Source organism: Empidonax traillii, unplaced genomic scaffold (genome assembly GCF_003031625.1).
Source record: "Empidonax traillii isolate 1590-97213 ecotype Southwest subspecies unplaced genomic scaffold, ASM303162v1 scaffold391:size1093220, whole genome shotgun sequence".
NCBI lineage: Eukaryota > Metazoa > Chordata > Aves > Passeriformes > Tyrannidae > Empidonax > Empidonax traillii.
Genome location: NW_020955584.1, coordinates 753,067 through 774,934, shown reverse-complemented (window position 1 = coordinate 774,934; position 21,868 = coordinate 753,067). Strand labels below are relative to the sequence as shown.

Below are 21,868 nucleotides of genomic sequence, written 5' to 3'. Positions count from 1 at the left end.
CTCTGTTTCAGGGCATGAAATTGGCAATTCTGGCGGTTTTGCTGTATGGATCTAAAAGTAGGCCCTTCAGAAAGGAATCATTTAAGCTTTGGATGTCTGACTCATAAGAACATAGTACAGCATGCTCAGATACTGATGTTTATAAATGGTATGAAATAAGATGTTTTTATTGATTTCCTCTAAAATGCAACTAAAAATTTTCTGATTGAAAAAGAGAGGAGATGGTCAGTAGGTAGGAAGATGAATCGAGACAAGACCTAAAGCAATGGTTGGAGTGTTGCTGTTGGCAGTTGCTAAGAAAGGTGCCAGAATGCAAAACTGGAGAAACGTGGTAAAAGAAGTAAAGAATGGAAATAGTTCATCCAACGAATGAGTTTATCCAATTGGTAACTGGATAACAATCTGGCATACATAATATTAAACATCACACAAATGTGAAGTGGATTTGCAAGTATTTCAGAATTAAGAAGCCATCTAGCATCAAAAGGATATGATGAATTTATATACATTTATATATACACACTTTTTACAAACTTATTATAAATAACCATAGTTACAGATCACAAACTTCTTCACTTTAGAGCTGTACAGTCTAACATGTACTGGAATTATAAGGAAGAATAACTTGATGAAACAAGAGTTTATAAAATTTCTTTATAAGAGAACTTTTATTTAACAGTAAATTAGGCTGATAGGAACAATGAACTCCAGTACTAACAGAGCCAAGTACCTGGTGTGTTCATGACTTGACTTCAGCTTCTTCCACTTGAGGTAGTGTATCCCAAACTGGCTTCTTAATGTGTTCAGGTATTCTCTCTATCTTAGTCTAAAAGGAAAACAAAACAACCATTTATTACACCAAATAGCTAACATCTAACTACTTTGCTTTATTTACTCTCGTTTGAGATATAACTCAGATTAAAAATGCCACCTAGTGGCACTTCCAAGCAATACAGCCTCTTTAATGTGTAATACTCAGGAAAAAACGTTCCTTCCAATTTACACCTATTTCCTCGGCTGACCTTCTAAAGACTTCAGTAGTCACTGGTACTTGCATCAGGACTTCAGTCTCATAAATTATTAAATTATTAATTCGGCGTGAAAACTTACCTTTTTTACTTCCATGGCAACCCCTTCAGGTAAGTTTCGTTGCACATACTCCAAGTAAACTGCAGCAGTACTGCCTGTTAGGTATTTCAACTAAAACAGAAGTAATGTTTTTTAATTAACTACTATTATTAATGCTTTAAACAGAAAATAAAAACCAAACCCAAAAGTTTGCCCTAGCTTCTTTTTAGCTCCTGCTATGGGGCCAACTGCCATCTTTTAAGAAAGGCAGTTTCCATGATATTGAACAGAGTTGGTTATTGAACTGTACTCAACTCTCACACAAGTATAAAGCAGTTACTTCCCTCCACAGAACTGCACATGCTGCCTGGGACCACAGGCACTGATTATGACGTAAGTGGTGGATCTTAACTCTGCAGGTATCAGGTGAAATTAATTACAGGTTATGCAAGAATAACCAGCTTTTGTACACCCTCAAAGTTCAAGCCTATTATAAATCCTGCAGCTCCAGAGTTCCAATGATTTTTTAATTTCTCCTGGTTCCACTGAATTACTGATGTTTCAGTTTTTCCTGCAAGGCAAAAATTGTGCTTATGGTTTGCGGGCAGCCACTTGTACTGCATAAATGTCTGGGGACTTCAAGTCTCATTTTGCTAAGCACTGTGCAAATGTACAGTAAGACACCCAGGAGCCACAAAATGCTGGCAGTAAACCTTTCTTAGAAGAAAGTCAACCACAGCTGCATTCTAAACCATACAGCTGTCTGTGTTACTGGCCACAGAACTTGTGGTTTGTCTATGCATCCTTTCTTGTATTTCCTCCACGCAGTTTTAGTTTGCCACGTGATGCTGCATAGGGCAAAAGTATGTCTGTTCAAAAACATCACACAAACTCACAGAGAACAGAACCCTTAGTGACTGGCAACAACAATGATTCAGATGCATCTTCTTCCCTTCCTGAGAAAGCTTCCATCCCACTGACTTTTCACAACACACACGAAGACAATCCTCAGTTCTACCTTATCCTTTTAGTCATCCTTTCAGATGTTAACATGATAGTCAAAACCAGCCTTTTAGTCCAAAAATTACATAGGCTGTGCATTCAGAATAACATGTGCTACATTTGATGTACCTAGGTCAGCTGCTGTCCGATGCTCCCCTACCCTCTCCTTGCCAACCCAAGTAAATAGGAAATTTGTTTTCACTCTTGAACTAACATCTAGTAACACCTTTGAATTGCGCAGCCATAACACTTTCTTTTCCGTCTTTCTTACCTCCAAACACAGGTAATGTGTTCTCATTTCATACTGAACTCTGTGCTTCTTGAAAATATGTACAGATTTGAGAAGTGTAAATCGTTCTATTGTCTTCGGAGGTTTGTCTCTGAACAAAGAAAAAGACAATTTCATGTTATATAAAGGACGATAATACAAGTTTATCTCAAAGATTATGCTGGAATCCCTGTTCTTATTTGACATTTAGAAGATCTTCAGGGAAATATGAAACACTGGTACAGGGCAGTCTGTTATTATAACTCACATGGGCATGATTAACGCTCAGGTATTAGCCAGCATTAACTCAGGGAAGCTACAGCACTGACAGCTGTACTCAGAGTACTGTCAACATCCTTCATGTCAACATCCTTCATGTAGTCCACTACAGCAGTGCTGAGTGCAGAACTGCTGCTGCTTTCTTACCACTGTACTGCCACCTAAGAAACGTCAGGTTTATAATCTGAGAAAAAACTGTTAGGTTACATCCATTTCTTAAAAAAAAAAGAGAAAATAACACTTCTAAGCACAGAACCTGAACTACAGCAGATGACATAAGAAGCATCTGACACCGTATCACTCAACAGATCTGTTACTTACACTTTTTCAACTGAGATGCCAAGTTCTTTAGCTGCAAGCACTGCAAAATATTCATAGCTGTCCAACACAGCTTTATCGTGACCTTTAACTAAAAGGGACAATCTCTTGTACAGTGTTTCCGGCTCATCTGAAATAGATACCTGCATTTTTAAAAAAAGGACAAGAGTTACCACTGCATGTTCTCCTTAATTAATGCTCACACTGCCTGTTTCCTTAACCTGTGTGCCCCATTTGTAAAAGAGGAAAAACACCCCACAATCTGTTCAGTTGCTTATTTATCTAAGGGAAGTTCACTGTATTACCTGGACTGACAGGTCTTGCTCTTATCAGGGAAAGGAAAGTCTGAAGAGTCAGCTAAGTTCTGAACATTTAGGTAAAATTTCTTCATCCACAAAAGAATGCCAGATAAATATAAGGAGGACAACAATGGCAAAGCCAAGAAGGAAATTCATTGTCAAATCAGGTCTGGAGCAGCAGTATTTGTATTTTAAATAGCAGTGAGAGAATACCCCAAATACTCAAAAGTTTGCTTGGTTATGGAAAGTAACCAGAACATTATGGTCAACAACCAGAATTCTCACTTTACTAAGTTAGTTACAGGACTAATTTAAACATAGCAGGCTTCCCAAGGAGTATTATCCTTTCTGTTTGTGCAAATACAAGTTTGTGATTTTCAGTCAGAGCTTCAATTTCTGATGGCCTGGGCTCGCTGATCATCTGAAGAGCCTTGATGTGTCTAGAAGTACGGATTTTCCCACAGGTTTACTCCTAAGCAGTTTAGCACAGTAAATCCTGCATGCGCCCGACACGGCAGGAAGGCTGGGTCAGCACTGCAGATCTAACACTGTCTGTCAGATGTTTCTGAAGGCCTGGACAAAAGGCTGCTAAGCTGCCACAGGTGCTGAACTGAATGTGGCCAAAAAGCTGGTATTTCATAGAGTTACGGCTGCAGACAGAAAGCAGGAAGCGACTAAGAGGCAACTGTGAGATAAAGAATCTTGCCCCTAAACCCCCAAAAGAACTCAAATGCCAGTAATCTAAATTATTTCTTTATGACATATTTAACATAGTTATGACAGAACTTTAAAAAGCTGCAAGAAAGGAATTCAAGTTTTTCTGCACGTCCTCTTTATAACTAAGACAATATACAAAATACTGTGCTACAAAACACTTACCAAAGGATTGGTCTTAGGCTCCTGTGTATCAACATGGGATCCAGCCAGCCGTGCTCCCATCAAGTTGGAGCTTCTAGAAACACAAGGGGAAAAGCATAAAATAAGTTGTTAAAGATGGAGTTGGTTTTTTTTAGGGACTATGGAGGAGCAGTGAAAGGAGGAGGTCCTTTATACTTACGGAAGAAAATACTGCTTTTGCATAATTCTGCTTGCATAACTGACAGGAAAAGTTGATCCCTGTATAAAACAGATAAGTTATGCTGTGGGTTTTTCCCCCCAAACCAGAAAGCAGCCAGTTAATACAGGTTTATTAAAAATTACTTTTTTTGTACACCGAAGTGCAGCACATTCCTAGGCACTGATCTGGCAAAGTATGAAGTCTGCTCTGCTGGAACAGGACTATGGAAATATATTTCAGTATACAATAGCACCCAGAAAAGGAACAGATTAAAGGCACAATAACAGTATGCACTTGCTAATGAGGCACCTGAATAGCAACCACAAAGCATATTTTCAACACTGTATTTTTTTGTGGCATCAGATGTCATTTCTGTATGTGTTTTACTTTCATAGTAGAATATATATTAGTTTTGTCAAGTGACAAGCCAAAGTAGGACTTATAAAAGCAATTGAAAACAATACCCTAAAATGCAAAAATTCAACTTCTGGATTTAATTGGATATTTCCCATTTTTTCCGAAAAAAAGTTTCTTGTGATTTTGAACACTTGCTCTTTTGAAGAGAATATTTAAACAGAAATTTTTCTTACAAATTAATGAGTCATATTTAAAAGATAACATGACTTTTCTGTGTTAAAAAGGTAATACAGTTATAATAAAGATGTAACACTACTATCTTTCATACTGGAATTACTGTTCCCTTCTGAATATTATGTGGCTTCTAACTTCCTTCCACTAATTCTTCATTTGACAAAGTTACAGACCACTGAGGGAAGAAAGATTCAGGAAGGAACTTTCACTTGCCTAAGAGAACCTCATGGCTGCAGCAAAATGCTGAATCCAAATTATCTTCTTATCCTGCCCCTTGATACTCTTTTTTAAGAGGTGCTGGAATCATAGCTTTAAGAGAGAAGACAGATACTGTGCCCAAGAGTTATGCATGCAACTGGCTAATCAGAAAGCAGGCAGAATTTACACTTTTCTAGGTAATCTTACTGTAGTTGCTCATGGATATGCATAACTGACTACATGATGCCACTAGGTCCCTAACGTTTTCCAGCACCCATTATAGAATCATTAGACATCAGCAGGGAATGAAGCTGTTTTCTGAAAGAATTCTGCCTCCATCACTACTTATCCTACAAATGCTGCTTCCAGTAACAAGGATGACTGCAGGAAGAGGCAGGACAGTTTCCTGTTTACAAAGGTGACTGGTGTACAAATGCCTTCCCTTAGGCGACCCTTTCAAATCTAGATGTTCACAGAGAGCCACTGGTGTTACATTCTTTAAATGCATGTCACAATAAGCAACTTCAGGAGCACTGAATATTTGCCACTGTAGTTGACAGTCATTCAGGACGTTTCCAAGTTTTTATGTTAGGAACTACTTGAGCCTTAATACTTGAAACTAGTGAAATACATTTGATCATTCTCTAATGACATCTAATAAAATAGAGGGACTATTTACAAGAGCGTGTAGTGGCAGGACAAGGGAGAACGGCTTCAAACTGAAAGAGGGAAGGTGTAGATTAGATATTAGAGAAAATTTCTTTTCTGTGAGAGTGGTGAAGCACTGAAACAGATTGCTGAGAGAAGATGTGGCTGCTCCATCTCTGGAAGTGTTGAAGGACAGGTTGGATGTGGCTCTGAGCAACCTGGTCTAATGGAAGGTGTCCCTGCTCATGCAGGGGGTTGGAACTAGATAATCTTTAGGTGCCTTTCAACCCAGGCCATTCTATGATAAAATTATGTTGATACTTGCACCTCCATTCTCTATCTCTGAAGTGAGAATAGTGCCTCCCTTCCATTCAACAGCAATATGAAATACAATAACCATCACCTGACATCACTTCAGGAAGCAGACAAGCCTATGAGCATAAACCATTGTATTCAGTGCAGAGCTTAAATTGCGTGTGCAAGCACACGGTACAGAACCTGAGCCCAGACAACAAATGTAAGACTACTGACTGTAACCATACCTAAGTCTTTTAACTGTTTTGTATTTTGCGTGTGTGTATGCAGTCTCTATTACGTGTTCTTTTACTGCTAAGTGCTTGAGCTTGTAATACGGATTAATTATTTGCATACAAAAATATGTGCACTCAAAGCATATTGTGCTATGTGGTTTTGGATACAAAATTTTTCGTCTTCGTGCAATAAAGATGAATCAAACAAAACATGATGAAGCAGTAGAGTCCTATCCCACAAGCTAAGCTCTCCAGCCTATCCAATATCCTATGATTGTGCATGTTATTCCCACCACATGCCATCTCCCTTTGTTACTAATTATGCAGGTGTGCGTCATGTCTAAAATTAAAGGTACTCTGTGCAAATTTTGACAAAATGATACACTGGATACCTCAGGTAGTAAAGACACTGTTCAGCAGGCAGTAAAGTGTACTTTTAACAGCTTCATTCTCTGATTTAAATACACTTGATGTGCTCTGCCTAATGGCCATCATAGAAGGTGGAAAAGACACTCCAAGTCTGCAGCATAACAGAATTCAACTTCCTATGTCACCCAAGACCTGGCACAAAACATAATTACACCTCTCCTAGCGTGAAATAGCCTTAATTTTGCTTGGCTGAGAGACTCTGAAGTACTCAGGGGGAGGCAGATGCCTGCAAGGTAAGCAAGTCCAGAATACAGTGCATACACAGAAGTGAATTTAAGGTTTCAAAAAAGTAATACTAAACACCCAACATCGAATTTTCTCAATTTGAGAGAAAGCAATCACTCTTTAGAAGTCAAAACCAGCAGGAAACATCGGCAGTGCAAAACGCCTCCCTACTTTTTAACGCTGTTAACTTCCAAGATTTGAAACTTTCAAGACCAGAAACAGGCTTGGCACATGACGTCCCAATCCAAGCGATCTACTCCTCACCATCCCTTACACCCAGAGCAACTGCCGGGAGAAAATCCCCAGAGCTGCAGGGAAGAGTTCTGAGGACCCATTAGGCGACGATGGCGTGCAGAGACACGGCCCCACGCCGTACAACCCCAACCCTCCCGCGCAGCCCTAAGGATAACATTTGCCACGACCCCTTTTCCCACTTCCCTTCGGGAATGAAGACGCCGAGGGAAAGGACGAGGCGAACGGGGCTCCCCCGTTCCCTCCCCCGCCACACGCCGCACCTGACAGAGCCGCCGCCACAGCCACCCCGCCGCCATCTTGTCTCCGCCCCGTCCCGCCCCACACCGCCCGGAAGGAGAAGCCCGGCCTCAAGCGCCATCCCCTTCCCGCAAGGGAAAGGCTCTGGCCGCAGGGCAGCGCTCGGGGCGGGGAGACGAGTTAGGAGCTCGCTTGGCGCCATGCGAGCTTCCAATTCGTCTCCCCGCCCCTGTCCCCGCCTCCCCCAGGCGCTGCCGCGGGGCACGACAGGCGGCGGAGCAGCTTCCTGTCAGCCGCCTCCCGCCAGCCGTGCCCGCCGGGCCCCTCACAGACACTCCCCGTCCTGTTCTCCAGGAATCCTTTGAAAATCCGATTACACGGACCTTAGTTTTCAACCTTTTCCCCTCCCTCTTAAAAATACTTTAAAAAGATATACAAGCCCGTTAGTGCAAAACCCCGCTAACTCTATATTACCAAAGTATTAAAATTACTGGAAATGGCACATAAACCCCTTTCTCTTAATGATATAACACAGGTTCTGATCAGTACCAAATATTTAAAGGGGGTGGGGAATAAACAAGCACCAATTCACTCCACTAAACCATCCTTAAATACACACAACCAGATAGGGATTAACCTGAACTTTAGCTTTATGCAAGTCAAATGCCAAGAGTGGGAACCTGAAACCAGCATAGATCACAAGTTATATCAAATGTATATTTTTTTTTATTTTGTTACTTCCTCTGCCACCTAAAATTACAGTTGGCTTTTTACACTAAAGCACCTAAAATATTTACACAACCATCTTCTAATAAAATAACAGTTAAATATTGAAAATAAGATTTTTCTCATAAAATATGCTTTCTGTATGTACAGGTTTTATCAAAGAGGACTAGGTCCAATATTGAACAGTCTTCCATCATCAACCATCAGCAAGAAAACAAGTTTTCTGAAATAAAACTATGTCCAACTCGTACAAATAGGCAGAACAGCATGTTTAACATCAGCCAATGCAACACTTAATAATGATGAAGTCAATGTTTGAGGCCTAAACCACGTACTGCTTAGGAAATGTACATTTCTTTTTTTTTTCCTTTATGAATAACTTCTTTGGTTATCACTGTTCTGTTATCTTTTTGGCTGTACAGCATCTGATTAATGTTACAGAACCAGGCATATATATGTGTATGTATATATATATATTTATAGATACTAAGTTTAGCACAAATCCTGTTCAATTTTTCCACTGTAGATACTTTAATAAAGAGCTGTTCTTCAGAATCAAGCCCATAAGTTTCTACGGTATTTCACGCTGTTCTTCAAACAGAATTCTGACTGGCTTCAAATATCATTTTGCTTAAACATGCAGTTTTTTCCCCACCATTAACAAGGGAACCTGAAAACACATCAATTTTCCAGTGTAGCAGCCTTTCTCAGAAAGATCCTTAGAAGTTCAAAATGGTACAAGTTTGGGAGAGGGAGAGGAGATTCTGCTGGGCTGTTTCTAACACATGGTCTTAAGAGCCAACACGTTACTGCTCACAAAACCCTTCACTTCGCAAACCATGAAGACTCCACAATCTATGAGATTTCTTGTCAGTGGATGTAGCTGGTGGCACACAGCTGAGCACCCAGCGTGCTGAGCCTGGGCTGCAAATGGCCCCTGAAAAAGTAACGTGTCACAGCACGGAACTGCTGGGGAGTGTCTGACCGGCAGTTCGAGAAAGAAAGAAAAGCTGCCTAATCTCCTGAAACTCAAGGGTACAGTAAACGATAACGTCACCCCTTACGTGGTGACAACCTCTGGAACAACCCCCAAAGCAGTAAAAAAAAACATGTACAAAACCAGGAACTTCATTAACCAGAAACTGGGAAGTTATTTCCATTCTCCTAAAGGGTTCTTCTTTAGCATCAGAGCATTTGACCTTAAGTAGAAAGTTGAGGTCATTTGGCTTCACGTATTTGGCTATGACAGAGAAGGCACCTCTCTCTGTCAATGGGTCCCACTGTTCTTGAACTTGTGTGGTCCAGTACTCTTATATAAAAGTGCCATAATTTGCCCTCATTTTGCATAGTTAAACAAGGAAGAAAGACAGTAGAAAATAAGACCTACCATTACTCAGATTCTGCTAAAGGTATTAGGAATGAGGCAAAAAAACCCCAATAAAACAAAACCCAACCCCTAAAAAAACCCCAAACAACCCTAAAACCTGGAAGATCTGAAATCACTTATAAAATATTTTATAAAGTTAGCAATACTCCTCTACTGTGCAAAATTCACAAGAAAGTCAGTGCTGCTACCTGTGAAAGCTCTGCAATCAGCATCCATACTCTATAATTAAAGGTCCACTCAACCTAACTCCAATTCTTCCTTAATTCTTTTATTCTGCAACGTATGATTCTTTTGATATCCTATTTATTCAGAGAACCAAATCTAAATTTATATAAATGGTGTCAGGCATCCAGCAGGTAGATCCGAACCTATGGGAGGAGAAATGGTAATTAAACAGCAACATCAACTCACCTTTGCAGTATGTTTTACTGCATAAACAATATTTGACTTTGTTGTAATGAGGACTGAAAGTGGCACAAGGTTAACATTTTATACCTGGAAGTAATAATTAATATGGGCTGAAGGCATATACTCCACCAATCTCTGTTCCATGGGCAAGAACCCTGCACTGCTCAAGCACAGACTTCCCTAAAACCATCGACATGGCTATTCCACAGTGTGATTTATTGTCACAGCACAGTATTTCCAGTGCAATCTGATTACCAAGGCAGTGTTCCTGATTCAGTGTTCCCATCAGATGATGTGAACCACAGTACAATAATTTTCTTTCTTCAGTCCTTGAATTAGGTCATTTGAAAATAAGAAGATCAAAACCTTGCTAAAATGGAAGGTCTAAAATATCCTCTGTAAACAAGACAGAACTGAAAATGTACTGCAATTACAGATGATGCAGTCACTCCTGTAACTATTTCACAGTTAAATCAGATTTTTTCCCCCTCCATCTCCCTTAAAATGACAACACAAAGAATATAATCATATCTTTAGGAGAGATGACATTTAGTCTCTAGAAGATGCTGGAAATGATCCAATATAGGCAAAAAAAAAAAAGTTTCATCAAAAGTGTGTGAAGCTTATTCTTGCAATTGGGGTAAAATGAAACTTGGAAGAGTTAAAGACTAAAGATTCTACTGGGACCATCTGGAGGGAACTGACAGCAGAACCACAAACTTCTGTAATTAGTGGCCTTGGAAGTTATCAGCAAGAAGAGCTCAGATAAAAACACCTTATAAGAATATTTGTACCAATTATTTATTTCTTCCCCAAAACACAAATTAATAAAAAAAAAGGGAAAAAAGCAGATTTTTTTTTCTAGACCTGGATAAAAGAATTATCATTTTCAACAGGTAGTTTACAATCAGAGGGGAATAAACAAGCAGTCCAGGTTTCCTGATTGATCCATTCAGGGTGTGCTCAGTAGCTGTCTATCAAACAACTTTATTTACAACTCAGCATCATCCTGCAGTAGATCTGGATCTTCATCATCCAATAAAAGGTCAGCATCCATGACTTCGTTCTCTTCCATGACATCGCCCAGATCCGGAACAACATCGTCATCAATGTCACCAACATTTTCAACATGTTTAACCAAACCCATGTGATCCAGGGGGATCAAACTATGCCCAGCTGGCCCAGTAGTTCTTGCAATAGTGGCTGCCATTTCTGCTGCCACAGCAGCTTTCTGAGCCTTCTGCCTTTGCTGTTCTTCTTGTTGTCTGTGAGTCTTCATATGAGCATTGCGGCTTTTGATTTTGAAAAATACCCTAAATTTTAAAGGGAAAAAAAATATCAGATAAAAATGCATTGCTTTCGATGAAGTGAGCCAAAAAAGACTCAACAACCTATCAGTACATTTGCTTCCTTGTCCTGAAATAGAAGTCAGTGAAGTCTGCAATGCCATGGTGCGAATTTCAGGGACAAACCACCAGATTTATACATCCTGATGGCCTGCTCTAACTCTGCCAAAGGTAGTTTGTAGCTCCCACACTTACTTCAGTATCCGTGCACAGCCTAATCCTCCCTGTATTGGTTTTACAGCAATCTTGCACAGGATGAAAAAAGTGAAGTAATACCACAACAGGATGGACAATGCAAAGAAACAGAGAAAGCTGCGCACTGTCACACCCAAGTCTGTGATGAAGCAGAAAGATGGACTGTCAGATGTACAAATTCTAACACATAAATGGATTCAGGAAAACAGGAGTAAGTACTGCAGGGGTATCACATCCAAAATGTCATGCAAACCCATCTCTGAGAATTTTGGTAAATTCTCCCATCCAAGGGGAGAACTTCTTTTGAGACCATCAGAGTGAAATAAAGGGTTTGTTCACAGCACTACTGATCTGGAATCTAAACAGGCAAATGCGATGCAGTACTGCAGATACTCATATTTACTTACTTGCCGCACTCCTTGCAAGGAAAAATTGTTGTTGGGTCGGTCTCACCGCTTGTTGTGCTGTGGGCAGGTGAACTCTTGATGGAGCAGTATCCGCTCTGCGTACCAGATTTCTGCTTAGTGCCTGGGATGGTGCATTGTGTTTTTGTCACTTGATTCGTACCTCCGTGAATGCGAGCATGGCCATTTAGCGCTTGTCGGGAACTGAACACCTGATGGGGGGTTGTTGGGTGGAGGGAAGAAAAAAAACAAAGACAAAACAACAAAAAATATAAACCCCAAGAAATCACAAGACAATACTGGAACTGCAGAAAGTAAGGTGCTGAATGCATATCACAACGGAACAACTGTTCACGTGTAATATGCACAATCCCACTAAAGAAACTTAGTCATAAGAAAACAAAGCAGTGAGCTATCCTATTATTTCAGTTGTGTAACATAATCAGAGCTGTTACCATACAGTAATTCTAACTGACGCATCATCTCGGGATTCAGTTTTCTGTACAGATCAAACTGCTTATATTTGGTGAGGTGAGAATTAAGAAAGTCAAGAATTTAAAGCAGTCAAAATATCTGTAATATCTTTGTAACAGAGAGATATTCAGGAGATATCACTGCCCAGGAATAGTCTAAATCCATGATCTCCAAAATCACAATTCACTAGTTTACACGCACCACCACTCCCCCCCCTTAAATATACCAGACAGACTCACAGCGCCACAGTTTGGCATTTTACAGATGAAGGAGGACGAAGAAAGTGGAAGACCCTGAAGAGCAGGCAGATCTATGGGTCCAACAAGAGGGATAGCTGGTGGGTCAGGAGACTTCTGCATTTCCATTTCTTCCTTTCTGTCTTCTTCAATCTCCTCATCTTCCTCTAACACTTCCTCTTCTCCACTTGTCTGAAAAAGACAGTGCACTTGAGAAATACTAGAAATACGGTCAAAGACAGCAGTGGAGAGTTCTGAACAGCAGGCTTTTTAATCAAGCCTGCTTCCCAGTTTCAGTATCTCTTCCTATCCTGAATGAACTTCTGGTCTTTCTGGAACTACTGCCACTTAATGGATAAGCTATAGCACAGGAAGCTTCTCTGCAGTGCTCAAAACACCCTCCATCTGTATTATGGAGCTGTGGCTCCAAAGATGCCAGATGTGCAGGTGCAGATACGGATGCCAGGGTGCAGTACTCTCCTGCCATTAGAAAGACAATGTGCACTGTACTTGTAGCCAAGTTATTTAATAAACAAAAAAAACCCACCTCAAACCCAACTCATAGACCAACACATCTCAAGTGGTATTTGTACCAGAATGTTAGAGCAACCTTTAGGAGCAGACATGGGCACAGGCAGAATTTAAAGAGGTTTACCTGCTGGACTACAGTTAGATAGTGCACTTTTAACTCATTTCAGTCCAGGAACACAGATCTTGGTGCAGCTGAGGTCACACAATGTCCATACAGAACATAATTTAGCATCATGAAATAATTTTGGTTGGAAGATACCTGTCGCCTAGTTCAACCTCCTCCTCAAAATAGGGCAAACAAAAATTATCCAGTGTTAAACCTTCTCATATTCTTTTAGACTTACCAGGCATTCATCTCTTTTTTTCTCTAAACGCGTTCTGTGTTTCCGTCCCAAGCGCAAGATTTTCTTCCAGGTATAGTAGTATTCCACACACTGTGCAACTGTCTTAGACTTAACCTGTAGTTGAGTAATTACAGAATTAGTCCAATCTCAATTTTTTCTTTCATTCAACACTATTTGAATACATTCCAAGAGTCAGGCTTTATTACTCAAACGTTCAAATGGAGGGCAAAAAAAAGGCAGTTTAACTACAACAGGAATGCTCTTGTAGAATAGTGGGGTTTTTTCAGCAAAATTTGTGTTGACTTTTTCAGCTTCAGTAGATTTCTCTGGGATTCTCTAGACTCCAGCCAGAAAATGACTCAGAATATACTTTTATAGCTCAAGTGTACAATACAACTGAGAAATCTAGGAATTAAGATTTGATTTGCATAAATGCACGTTTTTCAACATCGGAGCTAAGAAGGAGGGTACTGTGCCCTAAGATGTATACACCTTGCCTTTTCTGCGTCTTGGCAGAACGTGAAAATTAAGCCCAAACATGTTCTCTCTCTCTTTATTTACAGGTTTCAACCCTTTCTGGCACCAGGCTCCGTGCCAGGGACTCGAGTATCTTTTAACAAACTGCCAGCGAACACCAAGATGATAATGGAGAACCATACTTATCCCACACGCAGAATGCCACGATTTGGACTTCAGGTGTGGAAACTTTTACATGTAATAACAAAAGGAACAGTTTTTATTTATTTGTAACTGTTTTTTACAGGTATTTATTGTGTAGGTATGTCCAATGAATAAATCACTCTTGTAACTCCTGCTGGCTCTACGCCGGCAATAAGCTTGTCTGACCCTGGAGGGAAAACAAAGAGGAACAGAACACAGCAAAAGGATAAAAAAACCCCAAACAATTGACAGAACAGAAATAACCTTACCATTTTCTGTACATATATGAAGTCTTTGCTGTAGGTGGACAATGCCTCTTTGAACAGCCTCCTTTCTTGATGTGTCCATTTGTCAGAACCTTTAAAAAAAAACAAAACTAATTCATTATAAATGGTAAAAACTCACCACCTTTATGTTGATGTAGCATCTGAAACAAAAGCTGGGAAGCCTCAAGCAAATGCTACTCATAGCTGCTACCCAAATACAAGTATGGGTGTACTGACTCAGACCTCCAGTCCATCTAACCAGTACTCGGCCTCCAGCAGTATTCACAGATGGTTGCCTAGGAAACAGTAAGATCAGGGCAAGCAAACACAACTCCTCTCCCCAATTTTTCGTAACCTCTGACCACTTTTGGTGCAGGGGATTTCCTGAGTCTGGTTTTTGCTTATTTAGTAACTACCCTTGTAAGTGCTGAGACACTCTTCCTTTCAGCTGATTAAAATTCTTGCACCCAAAACATCCTTTGCTGAGGAGTTTCACAGATATGTGAACCATCTGCATAAAGAGCCATCTCCTCTTTCTTTGTTTCCTGGCTCCCAGTAGCTTCACTGGATGACCCTTTGGTCTTCAGGAGGAGGATAAAATGAGCCCAAACTTGACCATCATCTCCATGCTATTCAAGACCGCATGCCCTTTCTGCCACTCCAAAACCTTTGATCATTACTTGTGACCCTCTTTGAACCTTTCCAGTACTAAAACATTCCTTATAGAGATGACAGTACCAGAAAGGCACACAGAAGTCCACATATGAGCAACCCACCGATTGTCACCGTGGCACCATGTTCTCTATTCTCTTCACGTTTGACCTTTTTTTTAGCTTTGTAAAATACAGAGATGATACTTTCTTAGAACCACCATTATAATCCCAAGCTGTCATTCTACTTGAGAAGTATCACCAGAGAACTCCTAACTTCCTGTGTAAAACTTGTATTGCTTATTCCCATATATGCCACTTTACATTTGACTACATAGAAGTTCATCTATCGTTTTGTTCTCCAGACAATAACTCTTTCAAGATCCTTTTGCAGCTCTTCACCTGCATGGCTTGAGGTAAGACACCTAAAACATGTGCAACAGTATGCAGAGATTGTAGCAATGTGCAATATGCAAAAAGTATTTCCTGATCGTTTAATGGAAGCTGTATATAAAATTTCTAAATATTGTTATTCTGCGTTTGCTCCACCAGCCTAACTGCCCGTGAAAATGTGAAATCAACATTTAAATTGAAATGAATTTATGCTTCCTCAGTATTAGTTAAAGAGAAGGAACACAGGATTGCTCTACTGCATCAGTGTTCTGTTTAAGAGTGGGCAGCATTACATATATTAAAGGAAGGATATGCAAGAAGCCATAATGTGGACGCCTTTGAAATGACTTACACTATGAGAAGACTCTACTTTAGCCTGAGAGTTTCTGAAACATCTATAACTTTTATGAAAAAAAATCCCCAATACTCCTGTCAACATTACCATTCTCCATAGAAATGTTTGCCTCTGCACTGATTTCAATTAACTTGGACTTGACACCACACATGGTATTGAACTCTACAGGTTACTTATGTCTATTAAAAAAATATATATTTTATTAACTACAAATGTTTTGCTTTTCACCATCAGCTCCCAAGCTTACAAGTTCAGAGCAGGTATCTCACTGCTCCTTTATATGCTGAAAACTACAAAATTAACTTTTCTGCAGCCTGTTTTCTGTAGGCTTTTTCAGTACTGGATATAAGCATGCATTAGTTATTTCCACAGAGATTTACACTTAAAGCTCTCTTAAGCATCAGAGAAAGGCACTGGCTTCAAGCCACAAGTTTAACTTATTCTATTATCATCCAAAGATCTTTCTGCTGACACACTGCCTTTCCATCCTTCCCACCCTGAACCAGTGTCATTCCTTTCTTACACAACTTGTCAGTCGTTTGCATTTACCCTCCCTTCGGGCAGGGGTAAATGCACTGATTCAGTCCAGGGGGCTACTCTACTATGCCAAAACATAACTTTAGAAAGGGTAACAACACCAAAGGAGGATTTTAATTTTTTGTAGTCATGCTGCTCTCCTGCCTCTACCCCACCTTCCTAAAAAAACAACACAATAAAAATAATAACAAAGAATCACTTCCATGATCTAATTTTATTGGACACCTATGGAGGATTTGGGCCTTACAGACTTTCCCCAATAGCTGTGGTATTAGCAGAGACCCTTACAAGATTATGCGGGTTAATTGGAAGTAACCTAATTAATAGAATAAATCCTGTGTAGGAAAAGAAACAGAAGAAAAGCTGTTTTTAACTCTGGTTGCTGGGAAACCACTTTTGCTCTTGTTAGCTTGAGGGAGATATAGAGAACATGCATAGAGAGAGATCTGCAATGCAGCAAAAAAGAATTTTGGGCTTCAGAATACAGATAAAATTTTTAAGCTGATCTTTTATGTTTAGACGTTCATTCTGTATTTTCTGTTACCTGCCATATTGTTTTTGCACTGATTAATTGACAATAAATATCTTCTACTAATCTGCGCCCTTTGGGCCCAACTTATGGGTTTCAAGGGGGCCACACCTACACCTAGGCAGCCCCACTAAGAGGTGGCTCAAATCTACTACATTCAGCATATGCTGGGTCTGATCCACACCCTACTGCAGTACCTACAAAAAGCTTCCAGACTGCTTGAAGTGCCTTATTTCAGAGACCATCTCTCCTGCATCCTTCTCACTGCAGAGCTTCAGACCTGAGAAATTCCACTGTTCAGATGAGAACAATTCAAGTGTTTGCAACGGTGATTAGATACACATTCCCTCTCTCTTCCCTAAAACACCATCCTGACAGATGGCCAAGCTAGGATGGAGAGATTAGAGTGTTCGTCCAATCAGCCCTGGGTCAGCATAGCCAGCTCTCTGGGCACACAGTAGAAAATCCTCAAGTTTTACAGCTTGGTTTCCTCACAAGCCAACAGGTTTCCAAGGTGAGCTATTTGTTTGTACCCTCATTTGAGGGCAATGCTAGGGGTGAGTTCCGATATTTATTGTTTGAGGTATCAGTAATTCTCATGAGTCCGTGCCATGCTCTGTTTCAGTATATTCCACCTTTAAATGTGGCAGGCCCAGGATCTGTGATTTCTGAGTATGGAGCAGAAAACACAAGTCAACCCAAGCAAATATCACTTGAAGTTACATTAAAGCTATTCATGCACTAGATTGAGAGAAAATTCCCAAATGCCTCGAGTGGCTGATTACCAGCAAATAAACTGTTATTCAAGAGCTGTTGCATGGTGCTTGAGTGATGCTGTCATATAAGTTGCAATCACATGCAAGAGCATTAGAAAGTAATGCTCTGTCTTGTTATTTTATGGTTCTTAAATCCAGACTGGTGATATTTTGTTTCATGCTGTGGGAAGTACAATCAAACTTTCTTTGCTGCTTAAGAAACGGTGATACGCTGGTGTCCACAGGTTTCAGTGCTAGTTAACAAGGATTAGTATCATCTCATGTTAAAGATTAAAAAAATCAAGTCTCTCCTGGCTCCTCCCTGAATCCCAGTAAAACACTTTCTGAAACTACTGTGAAGTTGTTTCAGTAAAGGCTGTTGCTCCTGTGCCACACAGGCAGAAATTTCTTATCTGCTTTGCTAATTAGATTGTTCACTGAGGAAGAGGTTGCTGGGATATCTCCTCATCTTCCTGCTCTCATGCTCTGAACTGTCTCACACGTATGATTTAGTATCATCTCTTCAGTCAAGAGATCCTGGTCAAAGTTCCTGGCTGATGTTCTCCATCCACCCACATGTCCACCCTTTTGACTGCAGCAGAGCTGTTATCAAAGGCACTGGGCATCTCCCTCAGACAAAACTCTAAACCTCATGTTCACATTTACTCATTATCATTATGAGCTGCCATCAAACATGTTTCTGTTCTTGTTCTCAGGACAAGGGGTAAGGATTTGCTTTACAAAAGATCTCCTGTTACTTGTGAGCCTTTCCAGTGGGCTGCTACAGCCAGGAAGTAGGTTGTTTCTATAATTATGTCGCACAATGACTGTAACTGGAAATGAACTTGACACTGTGATTGACTGACCACCAGAAGACAAACCAGAATGTTTGTTTCCCATTGAGCCTAAACTGGAGATCATAGAATCACAGAATCAGCTGGATTGGAAAGGACCTCTGAGATCATCAAGCTGAACCCTTGATATACTACCACTGCGGTCTACTAGACTATGGCACTCAGTGCCACATCCAATCTCTTCTTAAATACCTCCAGGGACAGAGAATCCACCACTTCCCCAAGCAGCCCATTCCAATGCCTGATTACCCTCTCTGTAAACAACTTCTTCCTAATATCCAACCTAAACCTCCCCTGGCAGAGCTTAAGACCATGCCCTCTTGTCTTACTGATAGCTGTCTGGGAGAAGTGACCAAACCCCGCCTGGCTGCAACCTCCTTTCAGGTAGTTGTGGAGAGTGATAAGGTCTCCCCTGATGAAGCCTCAACTGTCTTAGGAAAAACCCTGTTCTGTGTTTAAGCGGTTGTTAGCCACTACAAAGTGTTAGGGGGTAATAGAGAGGGCTACAGAGGAGAGACATTTGCCATCTATGTTCTGGTTACATGACTCAAGTCGCCTGGCTTAACATCACATTGTGTATTTCACAGGGGGCACTTCTGCTTCATCACCCCAATGCAGCTCTTGCTAAGTCTGTCAAAGTCACCAACCTAGACTTATTTTGATTAGACCCACACAAAGAGAGGCTCTCTAAGCAGCACTAAGACAGTACTACGAGTTACACCACTGCCTCTTTGCAAGGATGCTCATGATTATCATATTCATTGATTGTGCACCATCACCTCAGAGAAGGCAGATGTTTACATACCAAACAATTCAGACCTTACTGATAGTAAATTATAAATTACAAATAGCAGCAGTTTTAAAACGAGATCACATGTCAGTTTAAGAGAAAAAGAATCACTCGAGGCAGTTTTAAATCCATAGAATTTTACACAGCAACATGGATGCAAATTTTCCGCATATTCTCAGTCATGTAAAAAACTGTTAAATTTGTAACGAAAGGCTCTGGAAAAACCCCTCGACACTGTCCACATCACCTCTCCATGAGATGCTGCCATCCCTGCAGCGGACAGCAGAGAGTGCAGTGTGATCCCATGCTCCAGCCTGGGATGCCGGGCTTGGACTCTCTATACCAGCAGACAGAGAGATCACAAGGAAACCTACCAGCGTAGTGGTAATTTGCCAAAGGATGACACTTCAATCTCACTGGCTTTAGCAACAGCAGCTTTTCAAGAGCAACCTAAATGAAAAAGCAGGGAGAAACAGAATTAGCAAATGCAATCAGCTGCTGCATAAAACTGCATTTAGAAGACTATTTTGTACGAGGATACGAATTAATTTTCTCCCTTTTCTCTTTTCTGTCATATAAAATCACATCAAATTATTCAAGGCCCATTAACACTGTACCTTACAAAAGACCACCTAATGCACACCTGCCCTGCCTTAATTAGCAGAAAACTGGTTACTACTTAGAAACTTCCAGCTCTTCCCTGCCTTCCACATGCCACATACAAACAGTTTATTGTATTTGACTTGATAATTTTAATTGACACTAATATTTAATGGCTGGTTTGACAGCATTAATATAGCATGAAGTCTTTTAGAATACCTGTTTAGGTCAACATCCATCAGGAATGACAGCAAGTATAGCTAATTCTCCTTCAGAGCAGAGAAATAGATATTTGTGGATCCCTACAATTTTTCCCCTGACAATTCAGACTCCCTGTAAAGCAAATTCCACATCCTGACAGTAAATTCAGTCACCTGACTCAGACCCACTCAGATACAGCTAACAGAGCCTAAGGAAACTGGGACACAAGCTAAAGCCCACTGTATTAGACAATACTGTGAGATCAGTCCAGCCCTGTGTTCTGCTGCATTTTGTTTTAAATTGGCTTTCCAGGAACTGGTGCAAGGGCCTTGTCTTTCTCAACACTGGGCAAAATGGATGTTTTGCCCTAGTTAATAACATTCCCATCACTAAACTAATGCAAATATTTGAAATGCATTATTTATATAAGAACTGTGTGCAGTTACCTCACAGTTCTGAACAAATAAGTAGATGTGACTGCTGCTACAAAAAAGGGTTTTTATAAGGGCTAGAGGAGGACTAAGCTCTCTGTGACCAAGTATAAAGCCTGTGAAATATCAGGGCTGGAGCAAGCGCTGGGAGGCATTCAAAGCTCCAAGGCTATAAACTAAGTAATCTTATCTATATGAAATATACAGTAAGCCTTCAGAGAGGCACTGCTTTGAAATTTAAATTTATTAGAGAATAAAGTGAAAAGTCATTCCCCAAAAATGTTACAGGATGTTTAAAGCATCATTGCAAATCAATCAGAAATCTTTTTTTATACAACCATATCTAAATCCGTTTAATAAAGCATGCTAATTTATCTGCAGAAGAGGATCATCTCTCCCCTTTCAGCTTCTTATCTTACCATAATATCTCCTTTTGCTTCAAAGAGAGAGTGCAAAGCGTATTCTGAGTTAGTTCCTCCACCAGGTAACACACTGGAACAGCTCATATTTAAAAGGTCTTCCACTGTCAAAAATAAGTCAACATTTTACTGATGATACAGTAGCCTATCAGTCAAACATCCAGAGCCAAAGATTTTGTTACGCCACTCAGAGACAACACAGTTCAGGGCAGCAGCTTCTTCAATACTCTCTCTCCCCAGCATCTCATCTTCTTGTTTTAGGATAACTCACTGAGGAGAGGACGTAATGGGACTTGCAGAGCTCCTTGGGATAGGATAAGCTACGACAGAGCCAGAGATCTGCCTGTGAGACAGTGACTTGCACATGCCAGTGATGTTGCTGTGCCAAGAAGGCTCCAGCCAGGGTAGAGAAACAGAAATTAACTGTGCTGGAAGCAAGAAAAAACTCTGTTCAGGACAGGTAGAATCCACCAACCCTGTCACATTTCCTCTCAACTATGGTCACAGGACAGGCTCAGGGGCCATCAGCTGCCTCTGATCTGTGACCTCTGCCCTTACCAGGCAGTTCAGTACCCAACTTCCCAGCAACGATCTTTCCCCCTTGGCTGCCAGAAAGCAGTTCATTCAGACTTCACTTTAAATGCCACTATATAACGCTATTACTCTGAAGCTGTAACATGTAGTTCTGGTCTCTTTCTCTGCATTCTCAGTAATTAATATCCATCCTCCTGAACGTTTTGTAAAATCACACATGAGAAATCGATGTGTATTTCTTCAACAGGCACAGGCTGACATAGGAACTTCTAAAGTGGCAAATTATTTTACCTCTTTGTTGGAAGACTTTGTTCTCCAGTTCTGGCCACGGTTTCCAGACCAAAGTAGCCTTGTGCACGTCTTTCTCCATTAGCAATCTGTCCTGCAGCTCAGGAATATCAGCCTGGAACCTGGACCCGATATTGATTCGCCTGTAAAG

The 21,868-nt window shown here is 40.5% G+C and overlaps 2 protein-coding genes across 7 annotated transcripts in view; both read right to left on the bottom strand.

The window, feature by feature from the left end:
• Positions 1–360: 360 nt before the first annotated feature.
• Positions 361–7,519, bottom strand: MRPS10 (mitochondrial ribosomal protein S10). Its single transcript, XM_027893513.1, has 7 exons — positions 7,428–7,519; positions 4,292–4,350; positions 4,114–4,186; positions 2,939–3,078; positions 2,342–2,450; positions 1,111–1,200; positions 361–826 (listed from the first exon to the last, which is right to left on the bottom strand). The coding sequence occupies exons 1-7, from the start codon at positions 7,461–7,463 to the stop codon at positions 740–742; spliced, it is 594 nt and encodes a 197-aa protein (XP_027749314.1). The 5' UTR covers positions 7,464–7,519; the 3' UTR covers positions 361–739.
• A 3,007-nt stretch (positions 7,520–10,526) lies between these two features.
• Positions 10,527–21,868, bottom strand: part of TRERF1 (transcriptional regulating factor 1) — a 99,077-nt gene continuing 87,735 nt past the window's right edge. For all 6 annotated transcript variants that reach the window (XM_027893509.1, XM_027893506.1, XM_027893511.1 and 3 more), the window contains 8 exons: positions 21,721–21,860; positions 20,896–20,999; positions 19,619–19,694; positions 14,385–14,473; positions 13,456–13,569; positions 12,584–12,772; positions 11,874–12,082; positions 10,527–11,238 (listed from right to left, as the gene is read on the bottom strand). In XM_027893509.1, coding sequence (XP_027749310.1) covers positions 10,917–11,238; positions 11,874–12,082; positions 12,584–12,772; positions 13,456–13,569; positions 14,385–14,473; positions 19,619–19,694; positions 20,896–20,999; positions 21,721–21,860 — 1,243 coding nt within the window. In that variant the 3' untranslated portion in view covers positions 10,527–10,916. The remainder of the gene's footprint in view (positions 11,239–11,873; positions 12,083–12,583; positions 12,773–13,455; positions 13,570–14,384; positions 14,474–19,618; positions 19,695–20,895; positions 21,000–21,720; positions 21,861–21,868) is intronic.

What these genes read in the sequence shown, in the direction of transcription:
- MRPS10 (XM_027893513.1), bottom strand. Translation starts at nt 7,463, where the DNA reads ATGGCGGCGGGGTGGCTGTGGCGGCGGCTCTGTCAG. An exon ending in GGCATCTCAGTTGAAAAAGT is followed by an intron (nt 2,451 to 2,938) that starts GTAAGTAACAGA and finishes TTCTTTGTTCAG; the next exon opens with AGACAAACCTCCGAAGACAA. An exon ending in CACATTACCTGTGTTTGGAG is followed by an intron (nt 1,201 to 2,341) that starts GTAAGAAAGACG and finishes CTTCTGTTTTAG; the next exon opens with TTGAAATACCTAACAGGCAG.